We start from the raw sequence: 23474 nt of genomic DNA, 5'->3' as shown, positions 1-23474 counted from the left end.
TCCAGAGTCTAGCGGCTCTGTGTTCCGCGGGCCGCAGATAACAGCCCCAGGGGCCGAATGCGGCCTGCGGGCCGCTTGCTTGAGACCCCTGATCTAGTTGATAGCTCTAATTCCACCTATGTCTGAAAAAACAATAGGATCAAATAGGTTGAGTTCCATTCATGGGACAATTTAGACATGGAGACATTGGATGGCCTATTGCCCAGATCCCATTGAAATCCACTTGATTGGCCAAGAATAATTGAACGTCTATGCCAACTTAAAGTGTATATGACTCTCTGAGCACCATCTTACTGTTCATACATAGATATGTCCCATCCTTCCTATGGAGAGGGGAGTCCTGCACAGATTTTCATCACCCAGCAGCAAAGTGGATGAGAAAACTAGGGCTGGGACCCCTTTCTCCAAGGGTCTCATACCAACCGCATGGTCTACCTCTATGGTCACGCTATAGATGATACTTCCCAGAATCCAAATTACCAGAGCAAACTCTGTGCAGACACTGAACTAGCAAGCAATGCCGAAAAATATGGAGCCTTCAATACTGTGAATGCAGCTCTGGAGCATAATACAGCCTGTAACACACGATGAGCACATGATAAGTAATGTATTTACAGTGCACTCTACAATCTGCTTAGTTGGCTGCAAGCATCCAGTTCCCCCACACTCCAGCAGATTGACAGAACTGTGGGGGCTACATATTGCAGATCTTGGATATAGACAGAAGTTGGAGCCAACACCAACGTCTCCTCCATGTCCCAATCTTGAAACCTGGACTTGTTGCTTAGGCGAGACAGAATTTGACCCCAGGCCCCATAACAGTGGTATTGCCTGATGTCAATCAAACAGGAAGGAGCCATAGTGGACAGTACATAAAACATGAAAGACAAAAGTACCAATGCTTGTATAAGCCAATAACTTAGTTAGAAGTTGGCACGGTGCCAATAATAGAAGACAGTATCTTGTACTCGGCTACTTAAATAATATTATACCCATTAAACGTTAAAATAACGTAATAATCAGTGATTTTCTGTCCTGTGTCATGTACGGAATAACCGCAATATATAATAGACTATTATACCCACAATGCATTTAGAGCGCATAAAAATAAATCACATAAGAGATACATAAATCAGCCATTGTGGATCATCTCATACATCGTCCAGTTATATTTCTGTGCTTTGTTCTCCAGCTTCTCTCTGTAATGGTTCTTCCATTGTTTCCCTGATTAATCTACAGGCTTCATGTACTAATAGCAAAGACAAAATATAGAAATGCACAGAAAGGATGCCTAATGTGCACTGAGGTCTAATGATTTCCTGCTGGTTGAAAACCGGAGAAATAATAATAAGAGGACCTCACCTACGCCAAAATGACTAATGTTAAAGTGCAGCAAGTCCTTGTTAATATTCAGTATTTCCAAGACCATGTTGCAACCAATGATGGCGGTCGTCTGCAGGTTTGCCATTTAGGACTTTAGGAAAGATACTTGACAATTTGATGATTACCGATGTGAGTGACTACAATCCGTGTACAGCGCTGCCGTTTATGTAGGCACCATATAAGCAATGGGCAGGAAGGGCCTTCTCTTTATAACCCATTTGTCTTATCAGATAGGTTCTCCTTAAAAAGAGGGCATGTACCAGTTGGCTATAAAGGGTTAACATAGTGGCCACTGAGGGAACCCATTGGCAGCCTGAAACTCTCTGAGATGCGGCTTAGGACTATCCTTACACTGTTTGGACCAGCCGTCCAATTGATCTGCCAAGTGGACACAATCAGAGCTGGAAAAGGTATATGGAGGACCCTGGGTAAACCTTTTACAGTGCCAACATAATACTGCCATATAGTGACGACATAATAGTACCCTACAGTGAGAACTCTACTGTGCCATTCAGTGCCACAATAACAGAGCAATGTAGTGTCCAAATAATAGCACTATATAGTTCCTAAATGATTCTATAGCTAAATGCCATGATGTAGGGTTAGCCTATAGTGGGGGCGAGGTGGTGGAAGCCTCCAGGGCAATTGCCCCTTTTGCACATGCTATAATCCAGCTCTGGACACAATGAACAGCCCCAACAGTGTTCGGCTTCAATATTGTGGGCGCTCTGTCCTCATTAGGTTAACCCTTTATGGTCATCTTGAAGATGGATCTGCTTAAAATGAACCTGTCTTATGAATATAGTCTTACAGCTGAATACCATACTGTCAAGTTTTATTGTCCAATAATCCATTAATATGTCTATCTATAGTAGTAGGGAGATGCTGTCTAGTCCCATATTCCTATATATCAGTGATATCCAACCTGTGGCTCTCCAACTACAACTCCCAGCATGCCCTGACGATGCCGGATACAATAACCCTTGCATTATAACAATTCTCACATCTGGGCTTGCATGGCATTACATACAGGGTGATCAATTGGCACCGTGCCCATCTACAGCGTACAGCTAATGTGTAATGATGTGTCAGAAGCCTTCAATTATCGCGGAGCCGCATGTTATTGTTTCCTTGTAACGGGTCCCATTTATCATACGAGATTGCGGTGTTAGCAAACAAGATAATAAAACAGGAAAATAATTGAGTACTTCTGTGACACATTGCAATAGTGCCAGCTCTTATAAGAGAGGATGGCATCCAGAGGGGAGTAGCAACCATGACTGGCATACATACAAATCAGTCACTAACTTGTGCCTACTAAAGGTAAAGTGCCAACATGGGTGGCGGAAGATGCAGTACTAGCCAGAAACAGGACTTCTATTTCCTAGGCACCTAATTTGCACTTTATGGCTACTATTGTGCCCTCTACTTCATGTTGGGACGTATGTCAATATTCGATTCTTTCAAATTTTAAGGGCGCACTCTTTAAAAAATTTATATTCTATGTTATGTGTAATGTAGGGCCTGAGGGGGCGGTGCATGACACAAGGCTTTTTTCTGTCTTGTTTTTGTCATGCACCGCCCCCTCGGTTTTGCCTGGAGTGAACCTTTAAATATTCCCATTTAGGTGTACAAGCACCTGTACTTCCTCTCCATGTGTATCGGAGGGAAAATAACCTTTACTTGCCAACTGTTTAGAAGGGGTATCAGGACGATTTTGAAAAGCGTTGCATGAAGTTATATTCCCTGCAAAATTCTTCTAAAACCCCGGGTATTTCCTATTCTATTTACAGGGAAGAAGATTTGAAATATCTCCGTTTTCTTGGAGACCTCACTAGTGACTTAATACTAAGAGGTTGCAGGTCCAACAGGTGAGAGTGATGTATTTTATAATCTTTCCAATGTATCTCCTTCCCTTAAAGTGTATGTGTATCTTATCTTAGAAGATATTTTTGGTGGGGTTCCGTGAGCTGTGGCTGTCTTGAGGGTACTGTCCCTTTAGTTTCTGTTGGCTTCACTCCATGAGTCATGGAACAATACAATCCTGTTCGAATCTCAGGTTCTGTTCTATCCTGTCCCCCATGCTTTATACTGAAGCTCTGATTGTTTAGATTTGTTGCAGAAGGGTATCAGGATCTGATTGGTTGCTATGAACAACTGCTTCACTTTTCCTTTGCAAAATTGTTGATCATTTTTTATCAATGTCTTGAGGAAATATCTAATATATAACAAATTATCTTATTCCCTCTTCAGTGCCATGGAGCGCGTATTTCAAGATCATCTTCAACGAAAGCAGCCAAACATTGATGAGGTAGGCCGGCGCTATTTCTAGTCTCGATTTTGTTCCTGTTGTTTTTTGTTCTTGTTGTCTTTTAGCTGATATCAGTGGAAAGACAGAATTACATTTTCGGTGTAGTAGAGAACATTCGGAGGAGCGTAGCTAACCGCGGACGTGAATAACGTGAAAAAATGAGGTTCACCCGTGCAGGACACGTTGCCACGGATCCCCCATAGACTAGAGTCTATGGAGGGATGCGGGACACGCATAGGACATGTCCTATTTCTTCCCACGCTCCGTTGAAACAACGGTCGTGTGAGTCCATGCGACGGCCGTTGTTTTAACGGCCATCACACGAACGAGGTAGACGCTCGTCTGAATGAGGTAAACGTAGACTGAGACGGATGCCTAACAGTGATGTCCGTCACCCATAGACTTTTATGGGATCTGTTAAAGGGATACATCATGAACTCTCATGAGCTTTTCATGACGTAGGTATAAGAGCCTATGGGTGATGGGTGCCACAGCCATCCATTGCCCATAGACCATTATGGTCTCCGTCTAACCGATACATCATGAAAAGCTATTAAAAAGCTCATGACATATACGTTTAATGGATGCCTGTGATGTATGCCACGCAGTGGCACACGTCACCCATAGGCTACCATATTCAATACGTATACCACATGGTATATGTTTCTTTCACGTGATCCCATGGGATAGAATAGAATGGACTGCAATGCTATTCCATACCTAAAAAAGTATACTGACTCTGAAGGAGATAATCTAGAATAACGCATAAAAAACGGTCAGAGGTAACACGTAGCGACGCCGCCGCAGACAGAAATGTGTAAATTGTCTCATTGAAGAAGTCTCAGAAATGTCAAGTGCAAACATAAGAGATCGTCTGACCAACAGAAGTTACACCGTGTATTCATTATGAGCTGAAACTTTTATCTTGTAGATCCAAGGGCAACAGAGCATGGCACCAGCCTAGGGGGCGCTATTTAGAAGGTTCAAGAGAGGCGAGCAACCAAAGTAGCTGCTATAAATAAAATAAAGAGATACAGTACATGTTATTTATTGAAAGCAGAACTCATTTTTAGCAGCCAGACCAGGCATCAGCAGATTGTCAGTGATGTCATTAACCCCGTCCTCTTGAGGTGGATGCGTACCCAATAATAGTTATAGAGGGGAGAAGAAGTGCAGCAGCAGCGTGTCTCTACAGAGACAAGAGAGAGCAGAGCACAGCAGGACTTGTGGGGCACCTACCACAGGGGCAGAGCACAGGACTGGTGAAAGGGGACCTGCCACTGATCTGCTACCCCTATTTGCTGACATTGCCATAGCAGCTACTTGCAGCCACCACTAGGGGAGCTCACTACATTTATATTTATACAACTCCCATTGAGAATTATAACTATCTACCCAGAAAGAATGGAGCTCCCCTATCCAGATATATTATGGAATTACTCAGTACAGAATTTCAGATCTAAAAACAGAATGATAGACATTAACAAAAGCAAAGTACATTTGGCGGACCTTTCGGTTTTTCTATATGGCCCTTGGCTACATTTTCGGACTGCTGAATGGCATATTGGTCTGGTTATGCAGTGATAATACATTGTCTGCATCCATTTTACTGCAAAACTAGGCAGATGTGTTGTTTAAGACTTCGGGCCAGCTGGGGGAAGACTATATGTGGCTTATAATTGCAGCCATATTGATTTTACTTTTCCGGAAGAAGATAAGATATGAAGGACCACTGATTTTTCTATTTTAAGGGAAAATTCATTATAACATGATCTGGACAACCCCTTCTTAGAATATACTGATCATCGCAGGGCCAGTTTCTCTAACCTCTGGTGATCAGCTGTTTATCACCGGGGGAAGCTGCGCGTGGCCACATATTTCCCCTGAAGCGTCTGCCGCAGGGGAAATGTAGTAGTATCACATTGTGCCTATTAAAATGAATTAAATGACATGGTCAAGTCCACTAGTGCAAGAAATGCTCATTTCATAGAGAGGTATTCCAAGTATGGGACCCACCCCATCTATGATGACGTAATGGGATGGAACAACCCCTTTAAATGGTCACTAACTTTTCATCAAACTTTGCATAAATGATAAATCAATAGTACATGCGAATATAAGAATCTTTCTAATATACTGTATCTTATTAGTGAAAAATGCCTCTTCCTTCATTTACCAGACTCCTTTTCACTCCCCCTCCCTCCTAACTGTTCACTCACTCTGAATTTACTGCTCAATCTATCTCCTCAAGATAAGACAAACTATCAGCTCACTATGGGATCGGGATACAGCTGCCCATAGATGTCTATGGAGAGGGGAGTGGGGAAGGAGCAGCGTGAGAGAGGCAGAGAGACACACTCAGATGCTGCTGCAGCTTCTAGTAAGTGTTCTATCTCACCCCGGTGCTGGATTCACGGCCACACTGCTCATTACTGCTGTATAATGTCCTCCATTCTGCTACAGCTTCTATATATGTGATAGATAGAGATTGGAGAGCAGGATTCTCCTCTTCTATGTATGCAGAGTATGGAAGAGATGATAGCAGTTAGCTCAGAGACAACTGAGAGTCAGAGATAAAGCCTGCAGAGGGGAAAACCGCTATACAATGCCACATACAAGTCATAAAATGGTCAGAAATAGTGTTTTTCCTCATGTACACACATATGACCACTTATCTGAAAAGTTACGTACGCTTTAAAGAAGCCTTTCCAGGTAATGCGGTCGTGCTTTTTAGTGCTGCGTTTTTTGCTATTGAAGTCAAGACCACGACCATAGACCTTGCTGCCGTTTTTCATATATCCTAAATACTTCTCAATGGGAGATGCTCTTTCGAGAGGACACAGAAGTCATTTTGAGGTCGAGAGGATAACACATTGAATTAGGGACAGGATGTTCTGTTCCTGTATCAGGTAATCTTCATGGACATGAGGAAATATGAGGTCTCTATCACTGAATATCCGAGATTTCATATTTATGTGGATAATTATCATATTGTTCTCTATTACATATCACCTGGATTGTATATTTATACAACTGTCCGGTGTAAATGAGGTGGGATGATTAATGCAGACCCTCCAATATTCTGACATCAAAACTAGGAACAACCCCACCCTGACACACACACAGTGCCCCCTATAAAAGACAGCCAGTGCCCCCATTGTGCCAGCCACAGATCCCAGGTTGAAGAAATCCCATAAGTGCCGCCTGTGCCCTGATTTTATCCACTGTCAGGATAAGTACCAGCCATAGTTTCTATAATAACAACAGCCCTAGAGCAGAGTCAGCAGAGTTGGTATAGCATGTTACTAGCTTCATCCATACTTCTGTGTGACCCACTGATGGTCGCCTGAAGCAGCAGCCTAAATTTGGAAAAGTGACAAAAGCGGTACTACTTAATTTAAGAGGCAAAGTCCTGCCAAAATAGCAACACTTGGGGGGACTCTTACCCCATTGAAGGCTATGTAAACATTTGAAAGGGATTTTTATTTTTTTTTATAAAAAAGGACAATCAGTTTGTTTTGTGCAACTTTATAATTCGTTTTTATTAAAAATTATTTTTTCTTTTTGAGATACAGCTGCTTTATATCCTGTATACAGAGCAGCTGTATCGTGCCCTGAGGTCCGCGGGACTGACGGGTTCAGTGTCAGCGGGTCGAGTCCACCTGTTGTCCATCACATCTAAGTTCATAAGTTAGACCAGATTCACACGAACGAGTGCAAACTCGGACGTGAAAAAATTCAGTTTTTTTACGTCCGAGTTGCACCCGTGCGGGCCCCTATTTCACAGGTCCCTCATAGACTTACATGCGTCCATGTGACGGCCATTAAAAAAAAACAGCCATCAGAAGGACGTATAATATGTTCTGAATAAGCCCTTAGATGTGATAGATTACAGGTGGATCCTTCGTATCAGAGACTCTCAGTGCCCGCTGACACCAAACCCGTCAATCCCGCGGACAAGACAGATTCAGGTCTTAGCGCAGAATACAGCTGCTCTGTATATGGAATACTAAGCAGCTGTATCTCAAAAAGTCAAAATAATTTTTAATAAAAATGAATTATAAAGTTGCACAAAACACACTGATTTGTGGAAAATCCACAGCGTAATACAGCACCAGTATAGTAAAAGAGATTTCAAGAAATCTCATCTACACAGTGAGGATTTTCCTGCACTTAAATTGACCTGCGGTGTGTGTTTTAATATCCGCAGCATGTCAATTTATCCGGCGTTTCCGCTTGCGAATTGCATCTGACTAGTTTTACAGGAAAATGCACCAAAATCTGCAGACTTTGGGACCCACGCCTATTCCCAGAACGAGGTGCCCCGATCCCCATCCTGCTAGGCAGAGCTGATGGCTGTCTCACCAGTCAAGATGGCGGTCAGGGATATATCATAAATGTCTATGATGACAATACCCCTTTAATGACAACAAAAGGGACTTTAGTCTCCAGCAACATCTTTCCATGTGCGGCACAATTGTAGCTGTACCTGCAACTATGCGTCTGGTGCCGAGCTATCACATACCGCCGAGCGCTGTGCATACGATGGAGGAAGCGGCAGGGACACATGATTGCTGGGATGTTGGCACTATCAGTTCGGATTTCTTGCTGTAATGTTAGCCGCAGTTACAGGTGACATCTGTAGTTAAGTGGAGTGGTCTGCAACCTGTGGCTCTCCATTGCTGCAAAACTACAACTCTCAGCATTCCTGGACAGCTGAAGACAGTCTAAGTTTGTTCGTAGCTGAAGTTTTGTAACTGTTGGAGATCCAAAGGTTAGAGACCATTATCATATCCCCAAAGGTCTTTTCCTACATTCTGGCTGGACGTTCTTATGTAGGATCCACCACCAAAAATGCCCCTGCCAACATTGCCCATCACCTATGATAAAAACAAAAAGACAATAAAGTGAAAAACTGCTGATTTTTTACTATTTTATAAGCCTAATTATTTGAAAAAGGCATTGACTATGCATATAAAAATGGAATATAAAGTCCTATCCATCCTGGAACAAAAAAAACAATACTAAAATCTCTTCTCTAGCCTCACAGATGAAAAAGTTATAGCTGACACAGGAAATCACTGTGCCTTCAACACCTTGGTAATTAAAGGGTCAATGCAGAAATATAGAGACTGTGTAGCTGCTCCAATATACAAAGGGACTGTACTGCCCCTGTAATGCTCAAATGTTCACCACACATTTTAAGACAGGCTACACGCAGGGTAGGGCCACACGGAGCGGCCCTGACACGGTCGCAACACAGCTAACAACCGCGCCGGGTAAAAAGTCCCTTTATCTGCAAAATCGTTCGGCCATGAATTAATAAACCCTTTATGGCAACTTACCTCCTATTCATTCTCTATGGCAGCGCCGGAAAAAGCCGAACACTGCACTCGGCTATCTCCGGTGCTCCCATATGAATGAATGGAGCGGCAGTGCGGAGGCGCATGTAACCGGAATACCCCTTTGACAGCCGCTCCTACATAGTGCCAGCACGGTTGTTGGCCGCGTTGCGACCGTGTCAGGGCCGCTCCATGTGGCCTTACCCATAGACTTTTTGTAGTGCTACTGATTTTAACTATTGAACTACAGCTACAGTGCAAATGAATACATTGCGTTGCAAGCAATCTTGTGGACTGCAGCTGTCACTTGATAGTTAAAATCCATTAGTAGCGCTACAGAAATTCTAGGTGTAGCTGTGGCCTAAAGATCCATTTCAATCGGAAGACAAACACAACGTATATAGATTACTATTATTAAGTGTTATCACCTTAAAGGGATCCTGTCATCAACATCTTACCTGTTAAACTCGCCGGACCCCTCAATGGCCGCAGCTGTGCAGAGTTCATTCCTGTTCTCTTCTTTCCTGAAGTCCTCCTCTGTCAGTAAATATAGTTGTTTAAACTTTTCCCGCCTTTTATGGTAATTATTTTTCCCTCTGGGATGCAGCTTCTTAACCACACCCACTGCCAACACCTGTCCGGCCCTGACTGGCTAAGGAGCTGTCAATCAAAAAGAAGGAGGTGGAGTCCACTCTGAGATGCTGGAGGAATGAAAACCTGACTCTTTTCAGATGAAGATATGACTCTTTTCTGCTCATTTGCATACGGCGTGGGACCACTGAAAAACGGAATACTAAAGCTACAGAGCTTACTTAGAACATATTTATAGCTTAGATGACAATGATTTTTCACCCACTTTCACCAGGTATTGCTGGCTTTATAGCTAAAATGCTGGTGACAGGTTCCCTTTAAGACACTGTTTTCCATCCTAGGGCCCCAGTTGTGAGGGCCGGCAGCTGTCAGGGAATGCTGGGAGTTGTAGACTTGCAAGAGATGGGATCCCCCGGGTTGGAGACCACTGCTTTAAGACATTAGTAGAAGTTCTCAGTGAAAAATGCTCAGCGCACAAAATATAATTTAAAAATTGTTAAAATGATGCAGAGCTGCCAAAAGTAAGGTGATAAATTATGCAGAGCGCTGCGCTCGCCTGAAGGATCCGGAGGATAGAAATAATGTGATGAGGTGACCTGAAACGAGCAGCCGCCCTGGATGTACTCACCATGTGAGATGGGTTCTAATGCAATTATTTACTCGTTATGAAGAAAAGGGCAAAAGTTCTTCTTCCTCCAGGTGCCCGGAAATAAGAAGTAGAAATATTGTAGGAATGTAATAATATAATCATTCTTTACAGCAAAATCCCAGAAACCTGCTTGCTGGAAAGTTATTATTGTAGCTAAAAAGACGTCAACAACCGTCCGACTGACCGCGATTACCCGGGACCTCCCGTGTTCTAATGAATATAGAGACTGTGCAGCTGCTACAAAATACAAACAGAGCAATACCCGGACATCCCATCATTCTAGTCCACCAAACTTATATCACCATAGCAATACCCGGACATCCCATCATTCTACTCCACCAACCTTAGATCACCATAGCAATACACGGACATCCGATCATTCTACTCCACCAACCATAAACCACCATAGCAATATCCAGATATCCCATCATTCTACTCCACCAAACTTAGATCACCATAGCAATACCCGGACATCCCATCATTCTACTCCACCAACCTTAGATCACCATAGCAATACACGGACATCCCATCATTCTACTCCACCAAACTTATATCACCATAGCAATACTCAGACATCCCATCATTCTACTCCACCAAACTTAGATCACCAAAGCAATACTCAGACATCCCATCATTCTACTCCACCAAACTTAGATCACCATAGCAATACTCGGACATCCCATCATTCTACTCCACCAAACTTAGATCACCATAGCAATACCCGCACATCCCATCATTATACTCCACCAAACTTAGATCACCATAGCAATACCCGGACATCCCATCATTCTACTCCACCAAACTTAGATCACCATAGCAATACCCAGACATCCCATCATTCTACTCCACCAAACTTAGATCACCATAGCAATACCCGGACATCCCATCATTCTACTCCACCAAACTTAGATCACCATAGCAGTACCCAGACGTAGCATGGTTCTCCTAAGCCAAACCTAGATCACCATAGCAATATTCAGGACCTTCCATTGTTCTACTCAACCAAACCTAGATTACTTTAGCAATCCTCAGACCCCTGCGATTCTACTAAACCATACTTAGATGACCATAGCAATACCCTGACCTTCTGCGATTCTACTGAACTGAACTTAGATGAACATAGCAATTCCCGGACCTTCCATTGTTCTACTCAACCAAACCTAGATTACCTTAGCAATACCCGGACCTATGCGATTCTACTAAACCATACTTAGATAACTTTAGCAATACTCAGACCCCTGCGATTCTACTAAACCATTTTTAGATGAACATAGCAATACCCGGACCTTCTGTGATTCTACTGAACCGAACTTAGATCACCATAGCAATACCCAGACCTAGCATGGTTCTCCTGCACTAAACTTAGATCACCATAGCAATATCCATTACCTTCCATCGGTCTACTCAACCAAACTTAGATCATCATAGTAATACCTGGACCTTCCATGGTTCTACTCGAAGCCGAATTTAGATCACCAAAGCAATACTCAGACTTATGGCTTATGGTTCTACTTAACTGAACTTAGATGACAAGAGCAATACCCGTACCTTCTACTATTCTACTGAACTGAACTTAGATCAGCATAGCAATACCCAGACCTGTCATGTTTCTACTAAATTGAACTTAGATCACCATAGCAATACTCAGACCACCCATTGTTCTACTCAACCAAACTCAGATCACCATAGCAATACTCAATCCCCTGCGATTCAACTAAACCGAACATAGATCATCATAGCAATACCTGAACCTTCCATGGTTCTACTCAAGCAAATTTAGATCACCATAGCAATTCTCTGACTTCTTATGATTCTACTAAACCGAACTTAGATCACTAGAGCAATATCTGGGACCTTCCATGGTTGAACTGAACTGAACTTAGATCACCATAACAATACCTGGATCTACCATCGTTCTACTCAACCGAAGTTAGATCATCACAGCAATACCCAGATCTCCTGTGATTCTACTGAACTGAAGTTAGATCATCATAGCTATACCTAGACTTCTCATTGTTCTACTCAACCAAACGTAGATGATCATCGTAATACCCGGACCTTCCATGGTTCAACTAAACCAAACTTAAATCATCATAGCAATACCCAGACCTTCCATGGCTCTACTGAACCAAACTTAGATCCCCATAGTAAGGCCCCATGCACACGACCGCGTTCGGTCCGTGATATACGGTCCGCATGTCGGCCGCATGTCCCAGACCGAACACAGTGCAGGGAGCCGGGCTCCTAGCATCATACTTATCTATGACGCTAGGTGTCACTGCCTCTCCACGGAACTACTGTCCCGTACTGTAATCATGTTTTCAGTGCGGGACAGTAGTTCCGTGGATAGGCAGTGACACCTAGTGTCATAGATAAGTATGATGCTAGGAGCCCGGCTCCCTGCACTGTGTTCGGTCCGGCACATGCGGCCCACATGCAGACCGTATATCACTGACCGAACACGGTCGTGTACATGGGGCATAATACCCAGACTTCCCGTGGTTCTACTGAAACAAACTTACAGTTAGTTCCATTAGTTTCAGAATTATTTGGACAGTGGCACAATCCTCATGATTTGGGTTTTGCTGCCAACACATTGGATTTGAAATGAAAACAACGGAGATACAATTGAAGTTTAGACTTTCAGGTTTAATTCAAGGGGTTGAACAAAAATATCCTGTGAAAAGTTTAGCAATTGCAACCATTTTTCCACACAGCCTCCTCATTTCAGAGGCTCAAGAGTAAATGGACAATTTTATTTTGAAAAACTATCATTTTTAAGCAAGTTATGAACAATTTTAGATTTAGGCGAATTTGTTTCTTAATGCCCAACTGGGCGGTTTTTAACTTTTGACCAAGTGGGCGTTGAACAGAGGAGTGTATGACGCTGACCAATCAGTGACCAATCAGCGTCATACACTTCTCTCCATTCATGCCCATTTGTATTCACAGCACAGAGTGATCTCACAAGATCACGCTGTGCTGTCACATACACCCACATTAACTTTACTGAAGTGTCTTGAGAGTGAATAGACATCACTACCAGCCAGGACGCAATGTCTATTCACACTCCCGACACTTCAGTAAAGTTACTGTGGGACTTACTCACGGCACAGCGTGTCGCAAGATCACGTTGTGCTGTGTGATTAGGTCCCACAGAAACTTTACCGAAGTGACCGCTAAAATGCCAAAACTTGTGTCACTGTCCAAATAATTCTGAACCTAACTGTATATCACCATAGAACCCTGCCTTGGCTAGGCTATAAAGATACAGGGCTAGCACATCAAGTTGAATTCTTGTCCCGGGTAAGGAAAAGCCAATAAACTGTTAATGGATTATATTCCCTGGTTCCCAACAGTCTTTAACTTGTCCACAATGATGATGTGCCATACTGGATGTGTGACTATGGCAGTAGATCAGTGCCGTCCGTCCATACTGATGTCAGTGATTGGCTGCTGCGGTCACGTGAAGATTATAGCACATTATCGCTGCAGCCTAGCAAACAAAGACCTATATAAGGCCCGGTTTCCACAGGTCGGATACGCTGCGTATAAACAGCGCAGCATATCCGACCTGGACCCCGCAGTACATTTTGTCCCAAAAAATCGCACATTGTGGTGGGGTTTTCAGACGGAATTTCCGCCGCGGAAAGCAGTGCTTAAAAAAAAAACCTTAGATATCTCCCCTCCCTCTTTTGTGTGCAGAGTCCGGCCTCCTACAATGACGTTGCAGGCCATGTGACGCTGCAGCCTGTGATTGGATGCTGTGGTCACATGGAATGAAATGTCATCCCAGAAGGCCAGACTGCAGGAAGAAGGAGGGCGTTCTGGGTAAGTATGATTTTTTTTTCGTTTTCCGTAGTTGCGATTTTTGCAGCGTAATGGCTGCAAATACACCGCATAAGTCACAACACTTAGCTTTCTGTTGCAGGATTTGCATCCCCATTGAATTTAATAGGGAAAACCCGCAACGGAAAAAATCAACTAAAACGCAGCATAAATTTACACGCTGCGGAATTAAATTCCGCACCGCAGGTCGATTTATTAACGTTTAAGTTCTTTTCTGCAGCGGGGGCATGAGTTTTTTTAAAATCTCATCCACTTTGCTGCTACTGTAAAGGCTGCAAAATTTCCACACAGTTTTCCGTTGCGGAAATTCCACAGCATTTACGCTACATGGGAACCCGGCCTAAGGGGACGTCTTATCTCTTGGGTGTTGTTCTTCTAATCATACTGTACTTCAAATACAGATTTGTCTTAAGGGTAAGGCCACACAGACACGGTCGCAACGCGTCCAACAACCGTGCCGGCACCATGTTCGGCGCAGCTGTCAAATACCCTGTTAATGGCCGTGCCCATAAAGGGTGTATTAATTAATGGCTGCACGATTTTGCAGATAAAGGGACGTTTTACCCGCATTATAGCGCCATTAACACGGTATTTGACAGCCGCGCTGAACATGGGCCGCTCCGTGTGGCCTTACCCTGACAGAATTCTTGGATAGAATGTTTTGATCTTTCAGTTCTAGTGCTTAGCGATGGGTTTTCTCTAATGACTGTACTTGTATAGTGCGCTTAGATCTATAATCCTGAGATTTGATAGCGGAGAACACTTTACACCACTGAGACAAGTTCATAAAACCTTCCCTGCTGTGTAGACTGCGGCTGGTGTGGAGCTGGTTTTATTTGAGAGCCCAGGATGTATTGTTATGTCAGCGTTCCTATTTATGGGATTTAAAGAGGACCCATCATCTCAACTGACATGTCTGTTTTAGTAAATACTTGTATTCCGCATGAAATAACAATTCTGGAGCATCAGTTCTTACAGCTCTTGCACACGACCCCGATCGGGCCGCAAAAAAACGGTCCAAGTGTCAGCTGGATTTCCCAGCCCGACCACGCTACCCGTGAACGGGACTCCTGGCATCTTAGACATTTATGATGCTGGGAGTCCCTGTCTCCCTACGGAACTGCTGCTCTGCACTGTATCATTTTGTTCACTACAGAACAGCAGTTCCGTGGGGAGTCAGAGACTCCTAGCATTAGAAATGTCTATGATACTAGGAGTCCCGTTCACCTGTACCGTGGTCGGGCCGGGAAATCCAGCAAACACACGGACCCTTTATCACAGTCCGATTGTGTGCAAGAGCTGTTAGGACTCTGTGTTCTGACGTTCCTCTGTTATTACTCCTGGAAATAATGGAGTAAGAGCACAATTGTCTAAGAAAAGGTGCTCCAGAATTGTAATTTTATGGGGAATACAAGTATTTACTAAAACAGACATGTCATGTCAGATGACAGTTCCTCTTTAGGCTGGGTTCACACGTGGCGGAATTTCACTAGAATTCCGCTGCGGACACTCCGCAGCGTTAATCCGCAGCGGAGCCGTTTCTCCATTGACTTCCACTTCTATTTAGAAGTGTTCGTCTAGACGATGCGTAAAATTCCGCTGCGGAGCATAGGCTGCGGAGCGGAATTTGGTGTCCGCAGCATGCTCTGTCTGTTGCGGAGTTGTGGCGGACTGGTTGCGGACTCATGGCGGAATTTCTCTATTGACTTCAATGGAGATTCTAAATTCCGCAATGAAGTCCGCAGCTGTCATGCACATGTTATGTGTGCTGCGGATGCGTCTTGCTTCTTTGGCATGACATTTCTTCATTCTGGCTGGACCTATGTATTTCTAGGTCTACAGCCAGACTGAGGAAGTCAATGGGGCTCCCGTAATTACGGGAGCGTTGCTACGCGACGTCAGTAAATAGTCACTGTCCAGGGTGCTGAAAGAGTTAAGCGATCGGCAGTAACTGTTTCTGCACCCTGGACAGTGAATACCGATCACAATATACAGCAACCTGTAAAAAAATAGAAGTTCATACTTACCGAGAACTCCCTGCTTCTGTCTCCAGTCCGGCTTCCCAGGATGACGTTTCAATCTAAGTGACGGCTGCAGCCAATCACAGGCCAAGCACAGGCTGCAGCGGTCACATGGACTGCCGCGTCATCCAGGGAGGTCGGGCTGGATGCCGAAAGAGGGACGCGTCACCAAGACAACGGCCGGTAAGTATGAAATTCGTTTACTTTCATTAGGGAAAGTGCTGTCCCTTCTCTCTATCCTGCACTGATAGAGAGAAGGGAAGCACTTTTCCCGCAGTCCGCAGCTAGTCCGCATCAATTTACTGCATATTTTGGGCAGATCCGCCGCAGAATTTGCAACGCAGATTCTGTGCGCCATTGATGCGGACAGTTGCGGAGGAAATCCGCCACGTGGGGGCATGCCCTTAGGGTATGTTCACACGGCAGCCTCCGTTACGGCTGAAATTACGGAGCTGTTTTCAGGAGAAAACAGCTCCTGAATTTCAGACGTAATGGCATGTGCAGGCGTTTTTCGCAGCATCCATTACGGACGTAATTGGAGCTGTTTTTCCATGGAGTCAATGGAAAACTGCTCCAATTACGTCTCAAGAAGTGACATTCTTTGACCGTCGGCACAGTACATCGTAAAACCCATTCAAATGAATGGGCAGATGTTTGCCGGCGCTTTGGAGCCATATTTTCGGACGTAATACGAGGCTAAAACGCCCGAATTACGAACGTATATAGGGTGTGTGAACCCAGCCTTAAAGTCGCAGTCTGATTTTACTGTGATTGGAGCGCCGTTGTTTCATCTTGTAGCCCCAGTCCTATGCCTGTAATCCCTATTTTCTTGCAGCTGAAGAAGATGATCCTGGTGCAGGAACTGAGAGATGAACTAGAAAGGAACGTGAAGTTAGACTTTTCCATCAGCTATGATGGGGCTCAATACGGCTCAGAAAATCTCCCTCTGCGGGGAAATCTCAACCAACTCTTGAAAGCGCAGTGACACCTGTGGTGTGATGTGCTGTCCTAAAGTCTGCTCAACTGTCACATAGACTATATCCTGCATTAGATACGGAGAATACCAGCTAGAATGCACCAAAGCCTTTTCTTGAGAACCTTTCATATTTTAGTACATTCTATAAATGTATTGAAAAATCCAGTTGTTTTTTTTTTTTTTTGTTTCTCGTAAAACACTAAACTTGGCTTAAGTTTTGCATTAGATTAATTTTGTATTACACATCCATGTTAAAGCGAGTGAAAACAATTGCAAACATTTTCTCAAATACATCTATAATTTAAAAAAAGAAATTAAAAAAAAAGTAACTGCAAATAGTCTTGATTAAACCATCTCCCACCGTTTTGTGTATACAGCTCCTATGCAGAACTCCATGTCTCCAAACTACAAATAAACGTAATAATGTAATGAGTTACTCCCTTCCATCTGCCCTCTACTCCATGTAACCTACGAATGTACAGTACATTAGGAATAAGTAGGAGACAGATGGGAGTATGACTGCAAGATCAGACTACACAAGGTTTGTTTGTTTGTAGTCTGTTACCATGGAGACACATAGGTCTGCATGGAAGCTGGAGACACAAAACAGTATATTTCTATTTAAATCAAGATCTAATGCAGTTGTTTAGATACTGTGGAGCAATAAAACAGTTGCAAAAGTGGTGATGGCCTTTAAGTTTATTTTTATACACAAGCTAATGACCGTGATAATTGTACCTGATGTGACTTCTCGCTTATTTACTTATATGGTACCATTAACCTTAGGCGAGTGTATTTAAACTTAGAGATTCCAGTGGATAACCCCAGGAAACGTGCGGTGTCCTAGATGCGGCCAAGGCCTTTGACAGTATAGAAAGGGAATTTTTGTGGAAGGTCTTAGAACATATGGGGTTTGGGGAAAGAGTCATAGCCTCTGTTCACCTTTGATACGAGGCTCCTGTGGCACGTGTACGTGTGAATGGTGCTTTGAGAGACACACTTGCGTTGAGCACGGGCATTCGGCAGGGATGTTCTTTATCCCCACCGCTCTTTGCAATTGACATCGAACCATTAGCGGCTAGTATTCGAGCGCATCCCGGGATTGTGGGCTTTCGTGGTGGTGGACTAGAGGAAAGAATAGCCCCGTATGTTGATATGCTCCTCTTCCTGGGTGACACTGGTCAAACTTCGGACAAAGTCATAAGTGTCATCAGACAATATGGATCATATTCTGGTTTATCTATCGACTGGACAAAATCTGACTTACTCCCGTTGGATGAACCCTTGGTGGATCTAGATAGGGAACACATTCCACTGCAGCGAGCTACGGCTATTAAATATTTAGGAATAAAGAGATCAACCGTGTTGACCGAATATGAATGCCTTAATTTAGATCATCTGATAAAGTTTAGAAATAACTTAGTGGCTTTGGTGTAGACTGCCATTATTATTAGTAGGGCGCACGAATCTCATAAAGATGGTATGGATGCCCCAGCTATTGTACTTTCTACATAACTCACCAGTTTGGTTGCCCCAACGCTTTTTCCTGACGATTAATCGGCTGTTTAGAGATCCTATTTGGAAGAAGGGGCATACACGTATAAAAATGGACACCTTACAGAGAAGTAAGACAGATGGAGGTTTGGTGGCCCCTAATTCAGGGCTTTATTATTGAGCGGCGCAGTTACAGCACCTTAGGGGATGGAGGTTGGAGGAACAAGACTCTGTGCGAGGCGTGCTACGACATCTCACACAGTGTGACCGGCTATTTGCTGCTGTGGAGACCAGTCAATTTAAGAATCATACTAAAAGATTGCCCACATTGTACCAAATGCATAGGGTATGGGGACAGATGAAGGACCTTCTGGGAATTCAGGGATGCACTCAAATTACTCTTATCTGGAATAACCCCTGGCTACCGGAGGTTGCCAGCCTGGAAGGCTTTGGTAGATGGAAATACAAGGGTATCCGGTGGCTAACACAATTATATAAGGAAGGGGTACCGAAAGTTTTCTGATCTACAATCTGATTTTGCTCTGCCGAATTACGGTAATCCTTTTTTGAATATTTGCAGATGAGACATGCGCTGGGAAAAGAAATACATGTAGGAGATACCGTCATATGCACTACGAATCCTATTGTTACTATCATTGGTGACACGATGATACACAAACAAGGGGCCAATTTCAACAGTGTATAAATATTTGATCAATAAAGAACATTCTAAATTTCCTCTTGGTGTCAAAGAAAAATGGGGAAGGGACCTTGGCCCTATTGAAGACGGGCAGTGGCAGTGTATACTAGCACGTACCGCTAGATTGTCTCTAAGGGTATGTTCACACGTACTATTTTTGGCCTGTCAACGCCCCAAAAATCGGAAGCAGATGGGCCGTTTTGAAAAACGGCCGTGTAAAAAAAACGGCTGCGAAAAAGTGCAGGACACATCTTGGGACGTTTTTGGAGCAGTTTTTCATAAGCTCCAAAAACGGCCATAAAAATCACAAGTGGCACAAAAAACTTTTGAAAATCAGCTGTTTTCCCTTGAAAACAGCTCCGTATTTTGAGACGTTTTTGACTCTGCGTGTGAACATACCCTTAGTGAGGCACATAGATTGTCACACCTGTATCTCTAACACAAGGTGTATAAAACACCCCAGTTTTCGTTTGATATTGGTCTACGGGATACCCCCATATGCAACAGATGTAAAGCGCAAAATGCAGAGATCATGCACAGGATCATGTTCGCATCTTGACATCTTCTGGCGAGAGGTAGTGAATATTATCAATGGGGCGTATTCCGCTAATCTTACCCCGACGCCATTGCCCAGGAGCCTGGACCGCAAAAAAATAGGACATGTCTTATTACGGCCGTGTTTTGCGGTCCAGGCTCATAGAAATTAATGCACGGGGCCATGGGCACGGCCCACGATTTGCGGGCGGCCGTTGGTGAAACTGCGTGGCCGTCCGAGCCGCTAATCACGGGCCGTGCACACCACTACGATCATGTGCATGAGACCTTAGTTATTCGCTGACATGTTGTTTATAAGGATTGGGGCAAACTCATTCCCAGGTGTATCGGGACGGGGAGGATTATGTCATATATTTGTTTTCAACCTGTTTTGTACTTGTACATATTTGTATTGTGGAAAACTGCAAAAAAGTTACTTGATTTAAAAAAACAACCACATGGCTGCATTCTCCAAAAACAGCACCACAGCTGCCCATGGGTTGTGTCTGGTAATCAGGCTCACCAATGGGACTGAGCTGCAATACCACACACAACCTGTGGACAGGTGTGGCGCAGTTTTTGGAAAAATCAGCTGTTTTTCTAATCCTGGACAACCCATTTAATTCCCCATGTAATAAATAACAATTTAAAAAAAAGGGCTTGCCGATTATGACATATAGATTGCCTGTATAAAACAGGTTTACAAATCAGAATGACCATCATACAGTTCAGTCCCAGAATAAAAGATACACCTGTATTCGTTAGTATGTTACTAGTACTCAAATAGGTAACAAAAACATACAAATATATAAATATGTACAGAACTTATTTACAAATATTAAAAAGTGATATAAAAAGGATAGTTTTTTAAATATAAGACGTTATACACACAAAAAAAAAAAAAAATATACAAAAAATGAATCTGTCCTTATAATCTGGAGTTGTGATTGGTGAGAGCGGTGGACCGGGAAATCCAGCAAAACAAACCACCTTCTGGTATATCAGGGACATGTTCTTCGCGGGAGGGCGGTGACGGGAACGTGCGCTCCGGCAGAGTCAATCATTGAACGGTCTGTGGATATGTTGCGACCTGGAAACTGGACTATTGAACCCAATCTGCGTTGTCTTCCCCTTTAAAATGTGTTTATACTTGTGCTAATTTATTGCCGCAACATCGCAGGTAATCTTTATTAAATCGCATCTGTAACCATAATATGCTGCTCTATAGGGTAAGCATATCATAACAGGTTCGGTTTACCGTTAACCGAAATTTTTTTTTACGTTTTTCCATCGTCTCATTCAATGAGCTATAACTTTATTTTTGCGTCGACATAGCTGCATAAGGTCTTGTTTTTCGCGGGACAAGTTGTAATTTTTAATAGCACCATTTTGGAATAGAAAAAAACTGCAATTTTGCCACACTTATTTGCATCCTAAATTTACGCCGTTTACCGTGTGGTATAAATAACACAATAACTTTATTCAGCGGGTTGTTGCGGCGATACCAAATTTATATGGATTTTGTTTGTTTTACTACTTTTACACAGTAAAAAACACTTTTTTTTTCAAAATTATGTTTGTGTGTCTCCATATTTGAAGAGCTGTAACGTTTTTATTTTTTCGCCGATGCAGTTGAATGAGGGTTTTTTTTTTTTTGCAGGACGACTTGTAGTTTTTATTGGTACCATTTTGGAGTAGATGCGACTTTTTGATCACTTTTTAGCACATTTTTTTTTTAGGCTAGATTCAAAGAAAACAGCAATTTTTGCATTTTTTTTAATGTTATTTTTTACGACGCTCACCGTGCAGGTTAAATGATGTAATAAGTTTATAGTCGGGGCCGTTACGGACGCGGCGATACCAAATGTGTGAAACTTTTTTACTTTATTATTTATTTTTTTTAATAATAAAGCAGTTTGTTAGGGCAAAGCCCCACGTGGCGTAATTGCTCTTGAATTCCGCTGCGGACACTCCGCAGCGTTAATCCGCAGCGGAGCCGTTTCTCCATTGCCTTCCACTTCTTTTTAGTAGGCTTCGTTTATAAGTGGCTGAAAATTCCACTGCGGAGCATAGGCTGCGGAGCGGAATTTGGTGTCCGCAGCATACAAAGGATGTTGCGGACCAGTGGCGGACTGGTTGCGGACTAATTGCGGAAGTTCTCCATTGACTTCAATGGAGATTCTAAATTCCGCAATGATGTCCGCAGCTGTCATGCACATGTTATGTGTGCTGCGGATGCGTCTTGCTTTTTGGACATGACATTTCTTCATTCTGGCTGGACCTATGTATTTCTAGGTCTACAGCCAGACTGAGGAAGTCAATGGGGCTCCCGGAATTACGGGAGCGTTGCTAGGAGACGTCACTAAATAGTCACTGTCCAGGGTGCTGAAAGAGTTAAACGATCGGCAGTAACTGTTTCAGCACCCTGGACAGTGACTACCGATCCCAATATACATCAACCTGTAAAAAAATAGAAGTTCATACTTACCGAGAACTCCCTGCTTCTGTCTCCAGTCCGGCCTCCCGGGATGACGTTTCAGTCTAAGTGACGGCTGCAGCGGTCACATGGACTGCCGCGTCATCCAGGGAGGTCGGGCTGGATCCCGAAAGAGGGACGCGTCACCAAGACAACGGCCGGTAAGTATGAAATTCGTTTACTTTCACTAGGGAAAGTGCTGTCCCTTCTCTCTATCCTGCACTGATAGAGAGAAGGGAAGCACTTTTACCGCAGTCCGCAGCAGCTAGTCCGCATCAATTTACTGCACATTTTGGGCAGATCCGCCGCAGATGTGCGGCATTGATGCGGACAGCTGCGGAGGAAAACCGCCACGTTTTTTTTCCCACTTTTTTTTAACTTTTTTACTAGTCCTACTAGGGGACTTCACTATGCGATTATCCGATCGCATTTATAATACACTGCAATACTTTTGTATTGCAGTGTATTATGCCTGTCCGTGTAAAACCAACAGGTATCTGGTAGGCCATGCCCCCGGCTGCCATCGGAGACACAGACACTCGGCGGGAGAGAGAGGGAGCTCCCTCCCGGTCTCCAAAACCACTCAGATGCGGCGCTCGCTATTGAGCGCCGCATCTGAGGGATTAAACGGGTGAGATTGATACCTCTGGCAGCTGAGGGCAGGGAGATTTAACAGCTCCCTGCTCTGTTTACTTATTCCGATGCAGCGCCGTGAAAATGCTATTGCATCGGAATAAAGCCCGTTAGTGGTGGTCACTAACCGGTTAATCCTTTTGCTGCTGGGCCAATTTTCACACTTTTGACATATACAATTAAAACCTGAATTACAAAAATAAAAAATTATATTATAACCCCATACCTTTTCTACAGCTCCTGATACACTACACGTAATCCCTACATTTCATTAGTTTATAACCCATAGCTCAAACTACACTGATAACGAGTGGATAGATGTAGGGCCAGATCTACCTATATAGAAGCAGCAGGCCGGTGCCTATATGCAGTCATGGGGGAAGGGCAACTGTTGATGGGAAATTTGACAGTACATCAGTGTCTATATGTAAATATAGACACTGCTGGGGGAAGGGTATGCACGGACAAGACTGGGGCTCCGGGGGGGGGGGGGGGGGGGGGGGGGTTGCACTTTT

The 23474-nt window shown here is 43.6% G+C and overlaps 1 protein-coding gene across 2 annotated transcripts in view; it reads left to right on the top strand.

Moving 5' to 3' along the window:
- LOC142761407 (spermatogenesis-associated protein 7 homolog) overlaps positions 1-17296 on the top strand; it is a 141512-nt gene extending 124216 nt beyond the window's left edge. The window contains exons 8-10 of one of the 2 annotated variants that reach the window (XM_075864596.1): positions 3177-3254; positions 3637-3694; positions 16982-17296. In XM_075864596.1, the coding sequence (XP_075720711.1) occupies positions 3177-3254; positions 3637-3694; positions 16982-17131 (286 nt within the window). In that variant the 3' untranslated portion in view covers positions 17132-17296. Of the gene's footprint in view, positions 1-3176; positions 3255-3636; positions 3695-4625; positions 4718-16981 lie in introns of those variants that run through there. The other variant, XM_075864597.1, reaches the window with a different exon arrangement.
- Positions 17297-23474: the final 6178 nt, after the last annotated feature.

This window comes from Rhinoderma darwinii, chromosome 4 (assembly GCF_050947455.1).
Source record: "Rhinoderma darwinii isolate aRhiDar2 chromosome 4, aRhiDar2.hap1, whole genome shotgun sequence".
NCBI classification, from domain to species: Eukaryota; Metazoa; Chordata; class Amphibia; order Anura; family Rhinodermatidae; genus Rhinoderma; species Rhinoderma darwinii.
The sequence above is the reverse complement of the archived record's forward strand: the minus strand, read 5'-3'. Positions and strand labels throughout refer to the sequence as shown.